The sequence below is a fragment of the Garra rufa genome, chromosome 3 (assembly GCF_049309525.1).
Source record: "Garra rufa chromosome 3, GarRuf1.0, whole genome shotgun sequence".
In the NCBI taxonomy this organism is placed as follows: Eukaryota; Metazoa; Chordata; class Actinopteri; order Cypriniformes; family Cyprinidae; genus Garra; species Garra rufa.
In genome coordinates this window covers 58,241,052-58,257,269 of record NC_133363.1, presented here as the reverse complement: position 1 = coordinate 58,257,269, position 16,218 = coordinate 58,241,052, and the positions used below count along the sequence as shown (strand labels likewise).

The following is a 16,218-nucleotide window of genomic DNA, read 5'->3' as shown; positions in this document are numbered from 1 at the left end:
GATAAGTAAGAGTAAGATATTACTTTAGTTGTAGAATAAATGTAAACATGCATTAATTCATCTAAAAAAAGGATACAGTATTCCTCAAAATGAACAAAAACAGTGAAATTCAACTCAGAATATGACGCAAACCTGCAATAATTAAATGTTAAATAATACAAATAGCCTTTATATATTTAATCCTATTTTATTAACTGATGTCTTTGCTGCTGACCTTCGATGATCCAATTCATCCATACTAATAAGCCAAAATGCCTCAAGATAATCTAACATTTGTTTTCCTTTTTTTATTGCTGAAGAATTGACATTTTTTCTTCTGCGGTCTACTGTACAGATGTGAATTTACTTCGCTCTAAGCCTGGGGCTTTAGGTGAGGTGTGAAAAGGCTTTTACATTTGCCATATTAAATAAAACAAGCAAGCCCTGCCCAGATTAAAAAAGTAACACAAAATTAAATAACCCATTGCTTTCCATAAAAAGTAAATAAGTAACGTAATTAGTTACTTTTTTTTATGGAATAACTCGATATTGTAATGCATTAAATTTAAAAGTAACTTTCCCCAACACTGCTTATTAATCACTCAAACCCTTTTCTCTACTTGCCTGTTGGTCTTGAATATCTGCTATTTTTTATTTATTAATAATTTTTTTTTTTCTTCTTCTTTAGTTTTTTTTTTTCTGCTTCTTCTTTTTCTCGTGTTTGCCACATCCAGATATTTCATGTAGTTTTAGGGATGATGTGGTGTGATTCGATGTGGACGAGTGATGATGTACTGTATATGTATTGGGTTTCTTTATCAGGTGAGTGTGGTGGTGTCCCTCATAACAATGATTGCTCCTTCAGCGTTTGAGTTAGTGGCTCAGCTGGAGATGTACCACCCCAGAACGAGTCTCCGCTTCCAGCTTGCCAGGTCAGAGAACCATTGCTTGAACACTCTTGTTGTTCTGGTTTTACTCTACCTTATAACTTGTTTACTAAAATGGAAATATGTGTTGTTTTGTTTATGTTTAGAGTTCTGGTTTTGTACCTTGGAAACCTCTACAGTTTGATTATTGCCCTCCTGGATAAAGTTAACAGTATGAGCTCTGCTGTGAGTCATATGTACATTCTTATTTAATTCATTTACAGCCCTGTAACATTTTCTCAAGGTCTGCATGATTACATGATTAATTGAAATGAAATTGCAATTGAATTGAATTTATCTAATTATTATTATTTTTATAAAAATGTTTCTTTTAATATACACTACCAGTCAAAAGTTTTTGAACAGTAAGATTAATAATGTTTTTTTAAAGAAGTCTCTTCTGCTCATCAAGCCTGCATTTATTTGATCCAATGTACAGCAAAAACAGCAATCTTTTGAAATATTTTTACTAGAGTTGGTGTACTCGGACTTGTACTCGGACTCGAGTCCAGGCTCGAGTACAATTTTTAGCGGACTCGGACTTGTCACAGACTCGGATGCGTTTTGACTCGGACTCAAGCTTTTCGGACTCGGGAATTATTGCTGAGTCCAGGGACAGTAGACGGAAATTTTACTGACTTATGAATGTGACATTCAGTATTCGCATGTGTTTAAAAGTCTTGCCAGTACTTGAAAGCCTGCTGGTTTCTTTGCATACAAAACCCAAAGTGTGCTCACCGAAAACGCCTCTCAGTCAGTGTGTGAATGCTGAATTAAGTTTTCTTTTGCATGTTTTTGCTACACACTTACACAAAAATAATGTCAAAATGCACCATCTTGGAGTATTCATGCAAATGTGATCAGTGCGTCCGGTCTTAAAGCGACAGCAGCGTAAACCTGCTGCAACAGACTGTGTCATATTACATTGAACTATTTTATCTCACAATTCAGAATTTTTTTACAGGTCATTTATATGTTGTATTTCGTACTTTATAACTCAATTTAACTCAACAGTAGCGAGTTTGTCAGTTCTGAGGGGAAAAATGCCAGAAGTGTGGGATATAAACTCATGATTTTGAGCTGAGGGGAAAAGGGAGAATATCAGAATTGTGAGATATAATCTTGGAATTGGGAAAATAAAGTCAGAATTTTGAAATATAAACTCAAATTTTACTCTTTTATTCCATGGCTTCCATAGATCGCTACTTAAAAACTGTCATTAACCCTCACAGCCTCATTTTCATCCAAGAAAAAAAATGTAAAATGCCATCTACTCTAAGGTCTTACCATTCATCATAAACACAGCCACAATCAGAGATAAGAGGTGCATTCTCTGCTCGTCAGGTCTCATTTACTAAGCTTCATACCCACCCAATTGAATTTATATATATATATAACAACAAATAAAGTCAAGTCCTGTCCTGCCCTATATTTTTTTTTACATTCTAAAAGCTGTTTCACTCTGAAATATGTCACAATATATACGCTATAACTTCTGTTACATGACTTTAAATTATGAGATGGTGTGAAATCAAAAATCAAAATGGCAATATGCAATGAGGTTTGGTTTGGTTACATTTAAATTGTCATGCCTTATTCTAGTTAAGGTTAAAACAAGGTTAAGATACTGTCTAACAGTAGTGATTAGTTGGACTCGGACTCGACCCATTTGGACTCGGACTTGAGTCCAACTCGGCCCATTTTGGACTCGGACTCGAATGGTTAAAGACTCGGACTCGACTTAGGTGGACTCGAACCCAACACTAATTTTTACTATTTAAAGTAACTGTTTTGTATTTAAATATATTAAACTGTAATTTATTCCTGTGATTTCAAAGCTGAGTTTTTAGCATCATTACTCCAGTCTTCAGTATCACATGATCCTTCAGAAATCATTCTATTATGCAGATTTGCTGTTCAAGAAACATTATTATTATTATTATTATTATTATTATTATTATTATTATCAATATATGAAAAGTTGAGTAATTTTTTTCAGGATTCTTAGGTGAATAGAAAGACCCAAAGATCAGAATTTATCTGAAATTAAAAGCTTTTGTAAGATTATATACTAAATGAATACTTTTATTCAGCAAGGATGCTTTAAATAAATCAAAAGCTATGATAAAGAGATTTAAATTGTTGCAAAAGATTTATGTTTCAGATAAATGCTGTTTTTCTGAACTTTCTATTTATCAAAGAAACCTGAAAAGAAACTTCTACTCAGCCATTTTCAACATGAGAATAATAACAAATGCTTTTTGAGGAGCAAATCAGAATATTAGAATGATTTCTAAAGGATTATGGGACTGTAGTAATGATGCTAAAAATTCAGCTTTAAAATCACTGGAATAAATGACATTTTAAAATGTATTCAAATAGAAAACAGTTATTTTAAATAGTAAAAATATTTAAATATTACTGTTTTTGTTGTACTTTGGATCAAATAAATGCAGGGCTTGGTGAGCAGAAGAGACTTCTTTAACATTAAAAATCTTGACTGGTATTTTTTTTTTTTTTTTTGAAGTGATATTGATATATAATCAAACTTTTTTGGACTAAATTGTGGAGCCCTACAAACAAGCACAACACACCTGGAGCTTTTTTATCACATTCACATTACATCAATTGCACATGTTTTGAATAATTTTAGATTCCTGTGAGTCCAGGAAACGTTTCTGACTCAACATCGTACCTAGCAACGATTTCCCAGCCTACGGAAGACAACCTGTCCACCATTGTCCCGGATATCACAGAGCAGAGGAACAGCACACTCACCATGACTCTTCTGGACCTCAACAACAGCATGACCACCATCAAGAGCACCACGTTCTCCGGACAGCCAATGAGAATGCAGGCTCTGCTAAACCAGACCGTCTTCTTTTACAACAGCAGATCACAGCAAGACCCCTGCTGGGAAACATATGTCGGCCAGGTACTCGTTCACAAGGAAATCATTGCTCTCTGTACCAGATTTAGCTTATTAGGGCTTTCCTGGGCTCCACACCTGACTGGAGGATATGAATGAGCTCTTTATAGGCGCTAGCTATAGAATTATTACATAGCACATTTGTTCAGTTCACTGCTGCTTGGGCCTAAAGTGATACTTGAAAACAACATTGAGCCTATGTTTATTTAAATTCTGTTTTTTTATTTGGCACAAAGCACCACTGCTATACCAAGTAAACATGCTTTCATAGTCTTTGATACAGTCATTATATATAATTTTTTTGATGTGTATGAAAATACGAGCAAGCAAAATAAAGCTCTTAAAATATATCTCACAAAATGTACTGTTTAAATGATAAGATTTTTTTTCTTTTTTGAAAGAATTCTCTTATGCTCATGGCTGAAATTATTTTATAAAAAATATAGTTAAAACATTAATGTTGTGAAAAATTATTGCAACTTATACAATTATAAACTGTTTTTTTTTTTATTTGAAAATATTTTTAAATGTAATTTATTCCTGTAATGCAAAGCTCAATTTTCTGCATCATTTACTCACTTTTTCAGTGTCACATGATCCTTCAGAAATCATTCTAATATGCTGATTTGTTTATTGTTATGGTTGTTGAAAACATTTGTGCTGCTTGAATATTTTTGTGGAAACTGTGATACATTTTATAGAATTATTTGATGAATAGCCCTTTTTTTCTGAGCCCTTTTTTTTCTCAATTATTTTTAAGGAACTGATCTCAAAGTAATTTTGTTTTTGTGGCTGCTTGAAGTCACTTCTCTTAAAATGTCTGTTGAATTTGAGTTGAATTTGTCCTTTCTGAATAAAAGTATTCATTTCTTTCCGAAAAAAAGATTACTTCCAAAAACCCCAATAAAATCTTAAAATCTTATGTAAGTCACATTTAAACATTTCTGAATTTAATTGCATTCGATACAAAATCTAAAACAATATATAACATATAAAAATATAAAATTTGGCATCTGCAAACAAATAATGTCTGAGCTTTTCTTAATCGAATGCCACTTTTCTGAGCCTTTTTTTTTCCAATTATTTTTAATGAACTGATCTCAAAGTATTTTTTTTTTTCATGGCTGCTTGAAGTCAGTTCTCTTAAAATGTCTGTTGAATTTGAGTTGAATCTGTCCTTTCTGAATAAAAGTGTTCATTTCTTTCCAAAAAAAAAAAAAAAATTACTTCCAAAAAACCCAATAAAATCTTAAAATCTTATGTAAGTCACAGCTAACATTTTCTTAATTTAATTGCATTCAATACAAAATTTAAAACAATATATAACATATAATAAATATATAAAAGTGACATCTGCAAGCAAATAATGTCAGAGCTTTTTTTAAAAATAATGCCACTTTTCTGAGCCTTTCTTTTCTTAATTATTTTTAACAAACTGATATCAAAGTATTTTTTTTCATGGCTGCTTGAAGTCAGTTCTCTTAAAATGTCCTGAAAAGCCACATTAACATTTATATGTTCAGTTTGACAACAGTGTCTGAGATTTTCTGAGAAACTTTGTCTCGTGTTTTGACTGAAAAGTGTTTGTGCTGTGTTTCTAAAAATAAATGCCACTTAATTTGATATTTTGTTATATAATGCAAAGGCATTTAAATGTTTTTTAACATGGTTACATGTCCAAAGACTTCTTGGGGCCACTGTATATTTAGACATACCTAGACACATTGATAATGTCTGTGAGATCTACTGTATACCAGAAACATTAAACAGAGCAGACATACTTGGCATCTTGAACAATGACATTGAGTAATCTAATGAAGTATCTCAATTGCAGGCTACATTGATATTTATTAAAGGCATTATGGTGACAAACAGTGTAAATATGTTTCCCTCTGCAGTAGAGGAATATGGATTGGATACATGGCTTGAAATATCCAGGCTGGCTTTTTTTAATGAAAGTGCTGTCAGCGCTGTCTTTCTCTTGGTTTAGAGCCAAAGGTCTGATTGAGAGTCTTAGTTGGAGATACTGATGATCTGCGGAGGGGTAAATGCAGGCTGTTGATTTTGTTTATCTTATTTACAGGAGATGTTAAAGCTCTCCATCATTGATATGATCTTCACGGTGGCAAGTATCCTGCTCATTGATTTCATCCGAGGACTGGTGGTTCGATACTTGAGTGACTGCTGCTGCTGGGACTTGGAGAGCAAGTTTGTGAGTCAGTCATTTCCATTTAAAAACACACTTTCAGAGGATTTTCAAGCAGATTTAAGAATGATCTGCACCTTTTGAAACTTTGAAGTCACATTTTTAAACACTGTCAATAAATGTGTAGGACTTCATTTGGGTCACATTGCACATATTTTGCACTTTTTTACATCTGATCACATGTGATGTGATCTAGGAAAACCCAACACATGGTGAAATGTTACCTTTTTAGGTTTTGATACCATCAGGAATGCTGGGTTCAAGCACTTTCCAAAATTTTTTCCAAAGTTTTTATTTTGTAGTCAGCTTGCTAATAAATCTCTTTTTTTTCTGCACTAAAAAAGTGAGTTTTGCCAAGCTTTTTTCAGAGATGATAGACAGTGTTATAGAATAATTATTTAATAAAAAACAAATTTTGACCAAAAATTGACATTCAACCTATTTTTTTCTTTTTTCTGAAAATGTCCCAACACGACATCCGATGGGTTTCCCCAGATTACATTACATATTAAAAGGGGTTGTTCACCCAAAAATGAAAATTCTGTCATTTTCGTTCATCGTCAAAACACAAATTAAGATATTCTTGATTAAATCAGAGAGCTTTCTGACCCTGCATAGACAGCAACACAACTGACATGTTCAAGGCCCAGAAAAGTAATAAGGACATCGTTAAAATAATCCATGTTTCATCAGTGATTGTTAAATGAAATTGTTAAATGAAGTCATTATTTTTGTTTTCTTTTACGTTCTTTTACTCTTTTAATGATGCCTTTACTAGCTTAATGGGCCTTGAACATGACAGTTGCGTTGCTGTCAATGTAGGGTCAGAAAGCTCTCAGATTTAATCAAAAATATCTTATTTTGTGTTCCAAAGATCAACAGAGGTCTTACAGGTTTGGAATGGCATTAGGCTGAGTAATTAATAAATTTCAATTTTTTGGTGATTCACTGTATCCCTTTAACATATCTAAAACATTTAAAGCAATGTTCCTGGCTCAAAATGTTCTCAAACAGGTTTCCTAAACCATTGGTCAATAGTTGAACAAATGTTTCAATATCTGGTCATCATGAAGTTGAGATGGGATAAAGTATTTTAATAATAAAAACATTACACACTTCACTTGAAAGCTTTTTCACCAGCATCCGTGATGTGCTGTTGATTACCACAGGAATATAATTTTTCCTCAGTATACCTCAGTTTATAAAAACAAGCAATAACCCTAGTAATAAATATTTTGATGTCATTGAAATCGAGCTAGATGTAAAAACCTGTTTATTTGGTTGTATTATTAAAGTGTCTTAATAGTTGTGCAGTTGACAACATGTCTTTCCAAAAAATTTAAGTGGACAAAAACTCTGGGTCAAATTAAAATCATATGCAAAATGATGCTGATTTGACTCTCATAAACTGCTGAAAGTAATGAGGAAGTGAATTGATTTAGCAATTGTCATTTTTGTTTTGGATTCTGATTTTCCATAACAGGGATTCCCAAACTTTTTTGTCAGCCGAACACCTTTGAATTAAAAAGTTTGCCTAAGTACTTTCTAAAAATTGTATGAATATTTCAATAATTTAACAACACATGCACATGTTTTTTAATGTTGACTAATGGTGACATGACATGGTCATAAATGTCCTTTTTTGTTTTCATTTTTATTGTTTTTATTGATTTATTTAAGTTTTATTTATTTTAAATTTACTTTTTAGATGCGTTTAATTGTTAACTTTTCCTCAGCCCAGTTTGGGAAACCCTGTTCTATACAATGCATTTATAAATTCCCTTTCTAATTAAATTAAATTGAATTTCCTTTCCAGCCAGAATACGGTGAATTTAAAATAGCAGAAAATGTTCTTCATCTGATATACAACCAAGGAATGATATGGTAAGTGATGATTCATCCATTCATCAATACATTATGATGTATGATATGATTAAAAGTGTAAAAGCGCATACATCACATTTCATCACATACTGTGACTGCTGTTTATCTCTGACACACACTCCTAATTTAAAATACCATCTCTCTCTGTGTATTATTCTTTTATATGAGCCTACCTATCTATATCTGCAATAAAGTGTCCTGTTCCCGTGGTGCTCTTTACACAGGCCCTCAATGCTCCATTGCCCTCTAGCTTCAGACTGTAATCCCACAATAATGAGTCGTCTGAAGCTATAGGTGCACAAGCAGAACTCCTTTAAGATGGCAAATAAATCTTTCTGGTGTCTTTGTCTCTCTCCCTGTAGGATGGGAGCATTCTTTTCACCCTGTCTGCCCGCCTTTAACGTCCTGAAGCTCATCGGCTTGATGTACCTGCGGAGCTGGGCTGTGCTGACCTGTAATGTTCCCCATCAGCAGGTCTTCAAGGCCTCCAGGTCAGTGAGGCAGAATTAGGTCATTAGAGGTTATACACTCATTTAGAACTGATCTGAGGCCAGAGCTGCGCTGTTCCAGTAGTTATCTATTGTTTTGATGTGAGAACTGTTTGGCTGACCTTGGATAATCTACCAGCATTTGTTTGTAACATAACAAAACCATTAAAACTGTAGCTCCATGAATCCTGGGGCCAAGTGAGCAGGTTGCAAATAAATTCATTAAGTATTTGAAGTGTTTTAATAAAGAAAAAATGTTACATTTCTACAAATGTGACCCTGGACCACAAAACCAGTCATAAGGTTAAATTTTACAAAACTGAGATATATACATCATATGAAAGCTCAATAAATAAGCTTTCTATTGATTTATAGTTTGTTAGGATAGGACAATATTTGGCCGAGATACATCTATTTGAAAATCTGGAATCTGATGGTGCAAAAAAATCAAAATACTGAGAAAATCACCTTTAAAGTTGTCCAAATTAAGCTCTTAACAATGCATATTACTAATCAAAAATTACATTTTGATAGGTTTACAGTAGGAATTTTACAAAAAATCTTAATGTAACATGATCTTTAATTTCCTAATGATTTTTGACATAAAAGAAAAACCAATAATTTTGACCCGTACTATGTATTTTTGGCTATTGCTACAAATATACCCCAGCGACTTAAGACTGGTTTTGTGGTCCAGGGTCACAAATGTGTGGAATTTGGCTGAACATTACATTACTGAGTCTTTCGGTCTCTGTAATAATTATACAAACTAATTATTACAAATAATTTCAAAGCCTGGAAATGTGAGGAAAATTAAATATATATTTTTTAAATAATATATGATATAGAACTTTTATATTAAAAGGAATTTAATATTTAAATAAAATCATTAGGGGTTCAAGTGTGTTAATACTGAAACCCTATTGTAATTGTTCAGCAATCGCCACGTAAGAATGATCGTGCAGACCAAACCATAAGTTTTAAAGACTTGAAACTTGAAGGGATGGTAGTACTCACACCTCCTACAACATCACCAAGTCTCGCCCCAATTGGCGTGACGGGGGCGCTACAGCGATCAAAAGTATGAAATTGCTCCTAAACCGTCAGTCCCAAGTGTCTCAAGTGTCTTATGTTGTTGGAATCCTTTGCTTACGCCAGACAAAATGCAAGCCTTAGATTCAATCGTGAGTATTTTGAGTATTTTTTGCAAAACATACTTTTGCGAACTAGTCCTAGGTTTTTTGCCCGATTGGAACCAAACCAGTGCATAAAGATTCTCTGGAGAGTAGATGTCAGTGATTATTAAAAAAAAGTAGAACTTTTGACTCACCATCGCAAAAGGATGCCAAAACTTTTGAAAGGAGGAGAGCCACTTTTTGTAAAATGCCTGTAAGTCCTGAATGGAATGAGGTATCTTTGCCAAACTCTGAATACCTAGAGCACTCAATCTGAGGTCACAGGACAAAAATGGCAAGACTTGGCCTCTTGGTGGTGCTATAAGAGGGGGAAAAACATAAAAATGGCTATAACTACGCAACCATTTGTCCTATCAACATAAAAAGTGCCACAAGCACATACATTTGCGTATATAAAAAAATAAAAAAATAAATGGCCGCCACTGGCCGATGAACTTTGCGCACCGATTAGACAAGCTTAAAAGAGGCTGATCGGAATGAAACTCGGTGGGCCTGTTTGATTTACGGCCCCAAAGGTCTGTAAGAACTTTAAAAGAAAAGGCCTTAAATTATTGTACGTTGCACTTTTTTCGCACATACATACGATATTCATATCATATGATAGAACTCCTCAATCCAGACAACTTTGCCTCTAGAACCACTGCTGTCAGTCAAGTTGTTTGTTAAACCATTGAGAAGATGTAAAAAACCTACTTTTGCAAACTAGTCTAGATTTTTGCTCAATTTGGGAAAAACAACTGCAGTACAATTCTCTGGACTCTCTGGGTCAATAATAAACTCAAAACTTTACAAAACCTTCTGAGCACATGCGACAGGTGATTCTGAACAAGCATGCAAAGGTTTAAGGAGTTTGGACCACTGCTGGTGCTATAACAGTCATAAACATTAAAAAAACATATTTCTTTTCTATGGTAAATGCCTTTTTTATAACATTTATTTAGGTGGTTACAGGCTTGCTAAATGTCTTTTTTCATATCTGCTTAAATGCCTTAAAGTGCCCAATATTCGCTGTTTGCATATAAATATTTATATAAGTTCAGGTTTGAAAATGCATGTGAAAGGCCTTAGGAATCACAAACAAGTGTCTTGATCAAACCCTTATTTCAGTTCAAATATTAAAATTCTCTTTAATGTAAAACATTTCTATAATATATATTAATTTGAATATTAAATTGATTTAATTTTTTCTCATATTTCCAGGTTTTGTAATTATTTGTAATGATTAGTTGTTTGTATAATAATTACAAGACAGAAAGAACGAGTAATGTGATTTTCAGACAAATTTCACACATTTGTAGAACTGCAAAAAACGCTTCTTATTTTTCTCCTCTCTACTGAAGAAGGTATTTCTGATTATTTAGTGGTGCATGCTAAAAGTCCAAAGTCCGGCAAAATACTAAATCTGCACACATTATGATAGATGGATGCATTTAAAATTCTGAAGAAGCTTTGTTTGACTTGTTTAATCAAGCCTCATTTAATTTTTAATGTTTGCCGTTAACATTCAATATTCAGTGTTTGTAAGTTGCAGCTTTGGCCTTTGATGGTTTCTACATTTGACACTGCACACTTATGTAGGCAGTAAGAGGCAGCCTGCCAAAACCGCCTGACAGAGCTGACATCAACACTAAAGCGCAAGTCTACTTCAAATGAAGGCTTGACAATGGCAGAAAATAATGCATAAATAGATATTTGCAGCATCTCTACATTTGCACTGCAAGGCCCAATGCACAGATGCTATTTTGATGCATGTTCAATTTTTGTCCTGTCTGTTTACATTCACTTAAAACTGTGCTGACATTAATACCTCGCCAGGGCATGTTAGACCATTGGCATTGTCTAACTTTGGATGAAGCCGTTTGCCAGATGCATAAATCTAAATGTAAACATCAAATATATTCTGATTAGCTGGTGAACCGTGTTGCGTTTTACATTCAGTTTGGACAGACAAATAGCTTATTCTTGAAATTGCATGTGGTTTTAAAACAAGTTTGACAGGCCTTTGTCAAATCCTGTTATGTTTTTATTACATTACAACAAAGAACTGTGATTTCAACATCGTTCTTAGTTCAAAAACCTCCCCAGACTATTTGTACGTGTTTTCTTTGCTGGGAAACAAGGAGGAGTGTAAATTCCTCTGACAGTAGCTGCAGTGTGAAACAATTTTGGTTTTTACGAGCTGTGAGATTAATTTAAAATCAGCCAGCATTCAGTGTATGGATCAGGGACTCTCTGAACGCTACACTTTTGTTCTCTGCTTGGCTGAATTCAAATCCCTCTCATTTTCCAGTGTGGTGAGTACAGAGATAACAGTGGATACTTCAGTGTGACAAGCGACTGGGTTGGTCAAAGCATCAGTCTTGCTCTTTCTTTCAGATTTATGTAATTGCATCTTCATTGTAGCTTTATCAGGCAGTCGCAGATGTGAGGCGAACCATTACTGTGTCGTCTAAGCGTATTTCATCTACTGTGATAGCGATATGTTTTATACGATATAAAGGAATTGTCCCACTGCAGGCGGGGAGTGTGTAACTCATCAGATATTATGAAATGATCAAATCAGTGTAGTTTCATTGTGTATATTATACTTTTTAATTGAAGTTTATTTTATTCCCCAGATCAAATAACTTCTATCTGGCGATGCTTCTCTTCATGCTTTTCCTGTGTATGTTACCGACCATTTTTGCCATTGTGAGGTACCGGCCATCTCAGTACTGTGGACCTTTCAGGTAAATAAATCCTACATTTAGGATACTGAAATACTTTCCCTTATCCTAGATATATGCGGAGACACTTATAAGTAAGCCATTTGCTATTGACTACCCTTGAAGGATTAGTTCACTCCAGAATTAAATTCCTGATCATTTGCTCACCGCCATTTTATCCAAGATGTTCACATCTTTCTTTCTTCAGTTGAAAAAAAATGTAAGGTTTTTGAGAAAAACATTCCAGGATTTTTCTCCATATAGTGGACTTCAGTGGGGATCAGCAGGTTGAAGGTCCAAATGGCAGTTTCAATGCAGCTTCAAAGAGCTCTACACCAGTGAAACTTTTCTAGTGAAACGATTAGTAATTTTCCAAGGTAAACTTAAACCAAAAATGCTAGCATCTTGCGTTGTGCATTACATAGTTACTTGTGACGTAGGTTGAAGTACCGACCCAGTGTTTACAAGTATAGAGAAGGAGGACCATTCAAAGTTGTTGTATGTTGAATGACATATATTTATGTCTTTGTATCAGTTTATTGTTTAAACTGGTCTGTTTGTGTGTATCCTGGATGTTTAAATCTTTTGAAACCTAAAAGATTTCTTCCGCTAGGAAAAAACGTGACCTTTCCAATGTGATTGCATAATGCATGAAGTCATGGACGCGCATTGCAAAACTAGTGCAAGACAAGTATTTGTGGTTAAAAAGTATGTTATTATTATTATTATTATTATTATTATTATTATTATTATTTAGAAAATGACTAATTGTTTTGCTAGACAAGATGGCTGGGATCGTGTAGAGCCCTTTAAAGCTGCATTGAAACTGTAATTGAGACCTTCAACACATTGGTCCCCATTGTAGTCCACTATATGGAAAAAAATCCTAGAATGTTTTCTTCAAAAAATTATCAGGAAATTAATTCTGGACTGATCCTGTATAATAGTGACTCTAATGGAAATGCAAGAAACCACATAGACTTTACAATTTACTGTAGTTACATACAGTTGAATGCCAATGCAACATTTCTCATTTTCATTTAACTTTATGTACTAAAAAAACTGAAACTGAAAATACAAAAAAAAATACAAACTATATAGTTATATAATTAGTAACCATACACTACCAGTCAAAAAAATTTTACAGGAAGATTTTTAATGTTACATTTATCCAAAGTACAGCAAAAACTGTATTAAAAAAAAAATACTATTTAAAATAACTGCTTTCTATTTGAATATATTTGAAAATGTCATTTATTCCTGTAATCAAAGTTACATTTTCAGCATCATTACTTCAGTCTTCAGTGTCACACCGTTCTAGATAGAAATTAGTATTTTTTTTTTTTTAGCAAGGATGCTTTTAAGCAAAAGCGATGAAAAAGACATTTCTAATGTAACAATGTGATTTTTCTGGGGGGTAAATGGTATTCTTCTGAAATTTCTATTCATCAAAGAAACCTTAAAAAAAATTTACACAGCTGTTTTCAACATAATAATACAAATGTTTTTTAAGCAGCAAATCAGAATATTAGAATGATTTCTGAAGGATCATGTGACACTGAAGACCGGAGTAATGATGCTAAAAATAAATTACATTTTAAAATGTATTCAAATAGAATAAGATTTTAAATGGTACAAATATTTCAGAATGTTACTGTTTTTGCTGTACTTTGGATCAAACAAATGCAGGCTTAGTGAGACTTTAAAAAACATTAAAAATTTTACTGTTCAAAAACTTTTGACTAATATAAAAAATTAGTGGTGGGCATAGATTAATTTTTTTAATCTAGATTAATCTAGATTAAATCTTGAAATTAATCTAGATTAATCTAGATTAAAATGGCTAATTTGAATTCTGTTGAAGGCATTCAGAATATGTGTGCTACCCAAATAATGACTAAAAGTAAGTCTTTGAGAACGGGTTTCTCAAGCCAGGTGGCGCATTAGACCAGGGGCTCATCTCCTGTTTCCAAAATGCATTACAAACTGCTTGACAATTGCATTTACAACACAATTAACTATACAAACTTGTGTAACCAAGTACTTCTGCGCAAAAGGCTGTACGACGTGCGCGTTCCAGTAAAATATACAGGCGCGCGGGTATGGATAGCCTATCTGCGTTCATCTTCCAATAAACTGCGTTGCTTTTAGAAGCATCAATTCAGTTGTTGCATATAGTTTAATGTCTTTATTTCGGGATTATCAAAGTAAATTATAACTCAAACTTGAGATTTTACTGGGACACAGCAGAGGGTATAGCAATGCACGCGCCTGCCCTGAAGCGGCTTCATAACTGCATCCATGTCTGCGCGTCTCATTTGTGGTCATTTCACAGAAGTTGAAGACTTGTTCTCGCCCCCTACAGTGCAATTCAACTAGATATACGTCATCCGCGCTAAAATATCAAAGTGAAAGTCATCATATCTTGCGTAGTTTAGACCCAGCTCCCAACCCAACTTTGAGAATAGATTAACGGCGATATTTTTTTTATCGCACGATATGAGTCTCACGTTAACGCAGCACGTTAACGCCGATAACGGCCCACCACTATAAAAAATACAGTATATTTAAAAAACTGACAAAAAAGCAACAAAATTGCTAAAACTTTAACTAAAATTAAAATGGAAAATAAACACTGTAATACTCTCAGTTATACTAAAATAATACTGTCCCTACATTTAAAAACATTGCATACAGTGAACTGATCATAAGTGCAAAATAAATCCATGTGATCAGCCTTCTATCACCCTGAGGAGGTTTATTTTGCAATGATGCCTAGCCAACTATACATTATTTTGCAAACTACAAAACTAACTTTAAAATGAATTAATAAACGCACTTTAAAATGACGCTATGTAGAAAATCGTTTGATTATTCATACAGTTTAACGTAGCTTATACAAAAATATTAAACTGCATAACGATTCTCCATTCAAAATCAGATATTACCAGAATTGTTTTGAAAATACACAGCTGCCTTTCTTCTCTTGTTCTCCTTTTGCTTCTCTGTAGTGGCCAAGAGAAGATTTACGACATCATCTCCGAAACCATTGCCAATGACTTCCCGCTGTGGTTCAATAAAGTAATGAGTTACGTCACCAGTCCTGTGGTGGTGCTGCCCGCTCTGCTTCTGCTCTTGTAAGTACTTTTATCTACACTGGCCTTAATTACCACAAATTTAAAATGTAATTTATTCCTGTGATCAAAGCTGAATTTTCAGCATCATTACATCTTTAGTGTCACATGACCCTTCTGAAATCATTCTAATATGAAAAAAAATAAGTTTTTTGGGCATATAGAAAGTAAATAAAGGTCTTAAAGAGGTCATATGATGCGGTTTCTTGTTTTTCTTTGTCTTTGGAGTATAACAAGCTGTTAGTGCTTAAAGAAGATCTGTAAAGTTGCAAAGCTTGAAGTCTCAAAACCAAAGAGGTATTTATTATAAAATTTAAGACTCAGCCACACCTCCCTAAAATGGCTCGTTCAAACACTTCTCCACTTGTCCACATCACGGGGTGAGTAGATTAGCATAACACCGCCTGTATGTATATGGAAAGAAAGAAGGCTTAACTTTTTCCAGCTGTTGTAGTGTTGCAGCCGCCATGTTGTGGAGACGCAGTGTGTTTCATTGCGAAAGCACTTTGTTTGGCCTTCAAAATGAGGACACAACTAGAAATCAGTGGTTATGTTATATTTACAACACTGTTTCAGAACAGTACAAGGCAAATATTCCAGTGGGTGCTGCACATTTCACGGAGGACTGTTTCCTGAACCTGGGAGAGCAGCTTACAATGCCAGCTGTACACAAAGGGTTAAGGCTATAAAGTGGGGCAATTCCAACGTTGCAAGGGCAGTCTGCCCTTCTGACTGAAGACTGAAGTTTTCATGTTTAAAGAATTCAGTACA

At 34.0% G+C, this 16,218-nt stretch overlaps 1 protein-coding gene across 1 annotated transcript in view; it reads left to right on the top strand.

Annotated features, from left to right (window-relative positions):
- Nucleotides 1–16,218, top strand: part of LOC141331398 (transmembrane channel-like protein 3) — a 47,569-nt gene that overhangs the window by 21,431 nt on the left and 9,920 nt on the right. The window contains exons 11-18 of the mRNA XM_073836444.1: nt 802–911; nt 1,013–1,091; nt 3,559–3,840; nt 5,918–6,046; nt 7,857–7,924; nt 8,287–8,415; nt 12,227–12,337; nt 15,325–15,450. Coding sequence (XP_073692545.1) covers nt 802–911; nt 1,013–1,091; nt 3,559–3,840; nt 5,918–6,046; nt 7,857–7,924; nt 8,287–8,415; nt 12,227–12,337; nt 15,325–15,450 — 1,034 coding nt within the window. The remainder of the gene's footprint in view (nt 1–801; nt 912–1,012; nt 1,092–3,558; nt 3,841–5,917; nt 6,047–7,856; nt 7,925–8,286; nt 8,416–12,226; nt 12,338–15,324; nt 15,451–16,218) is intronic.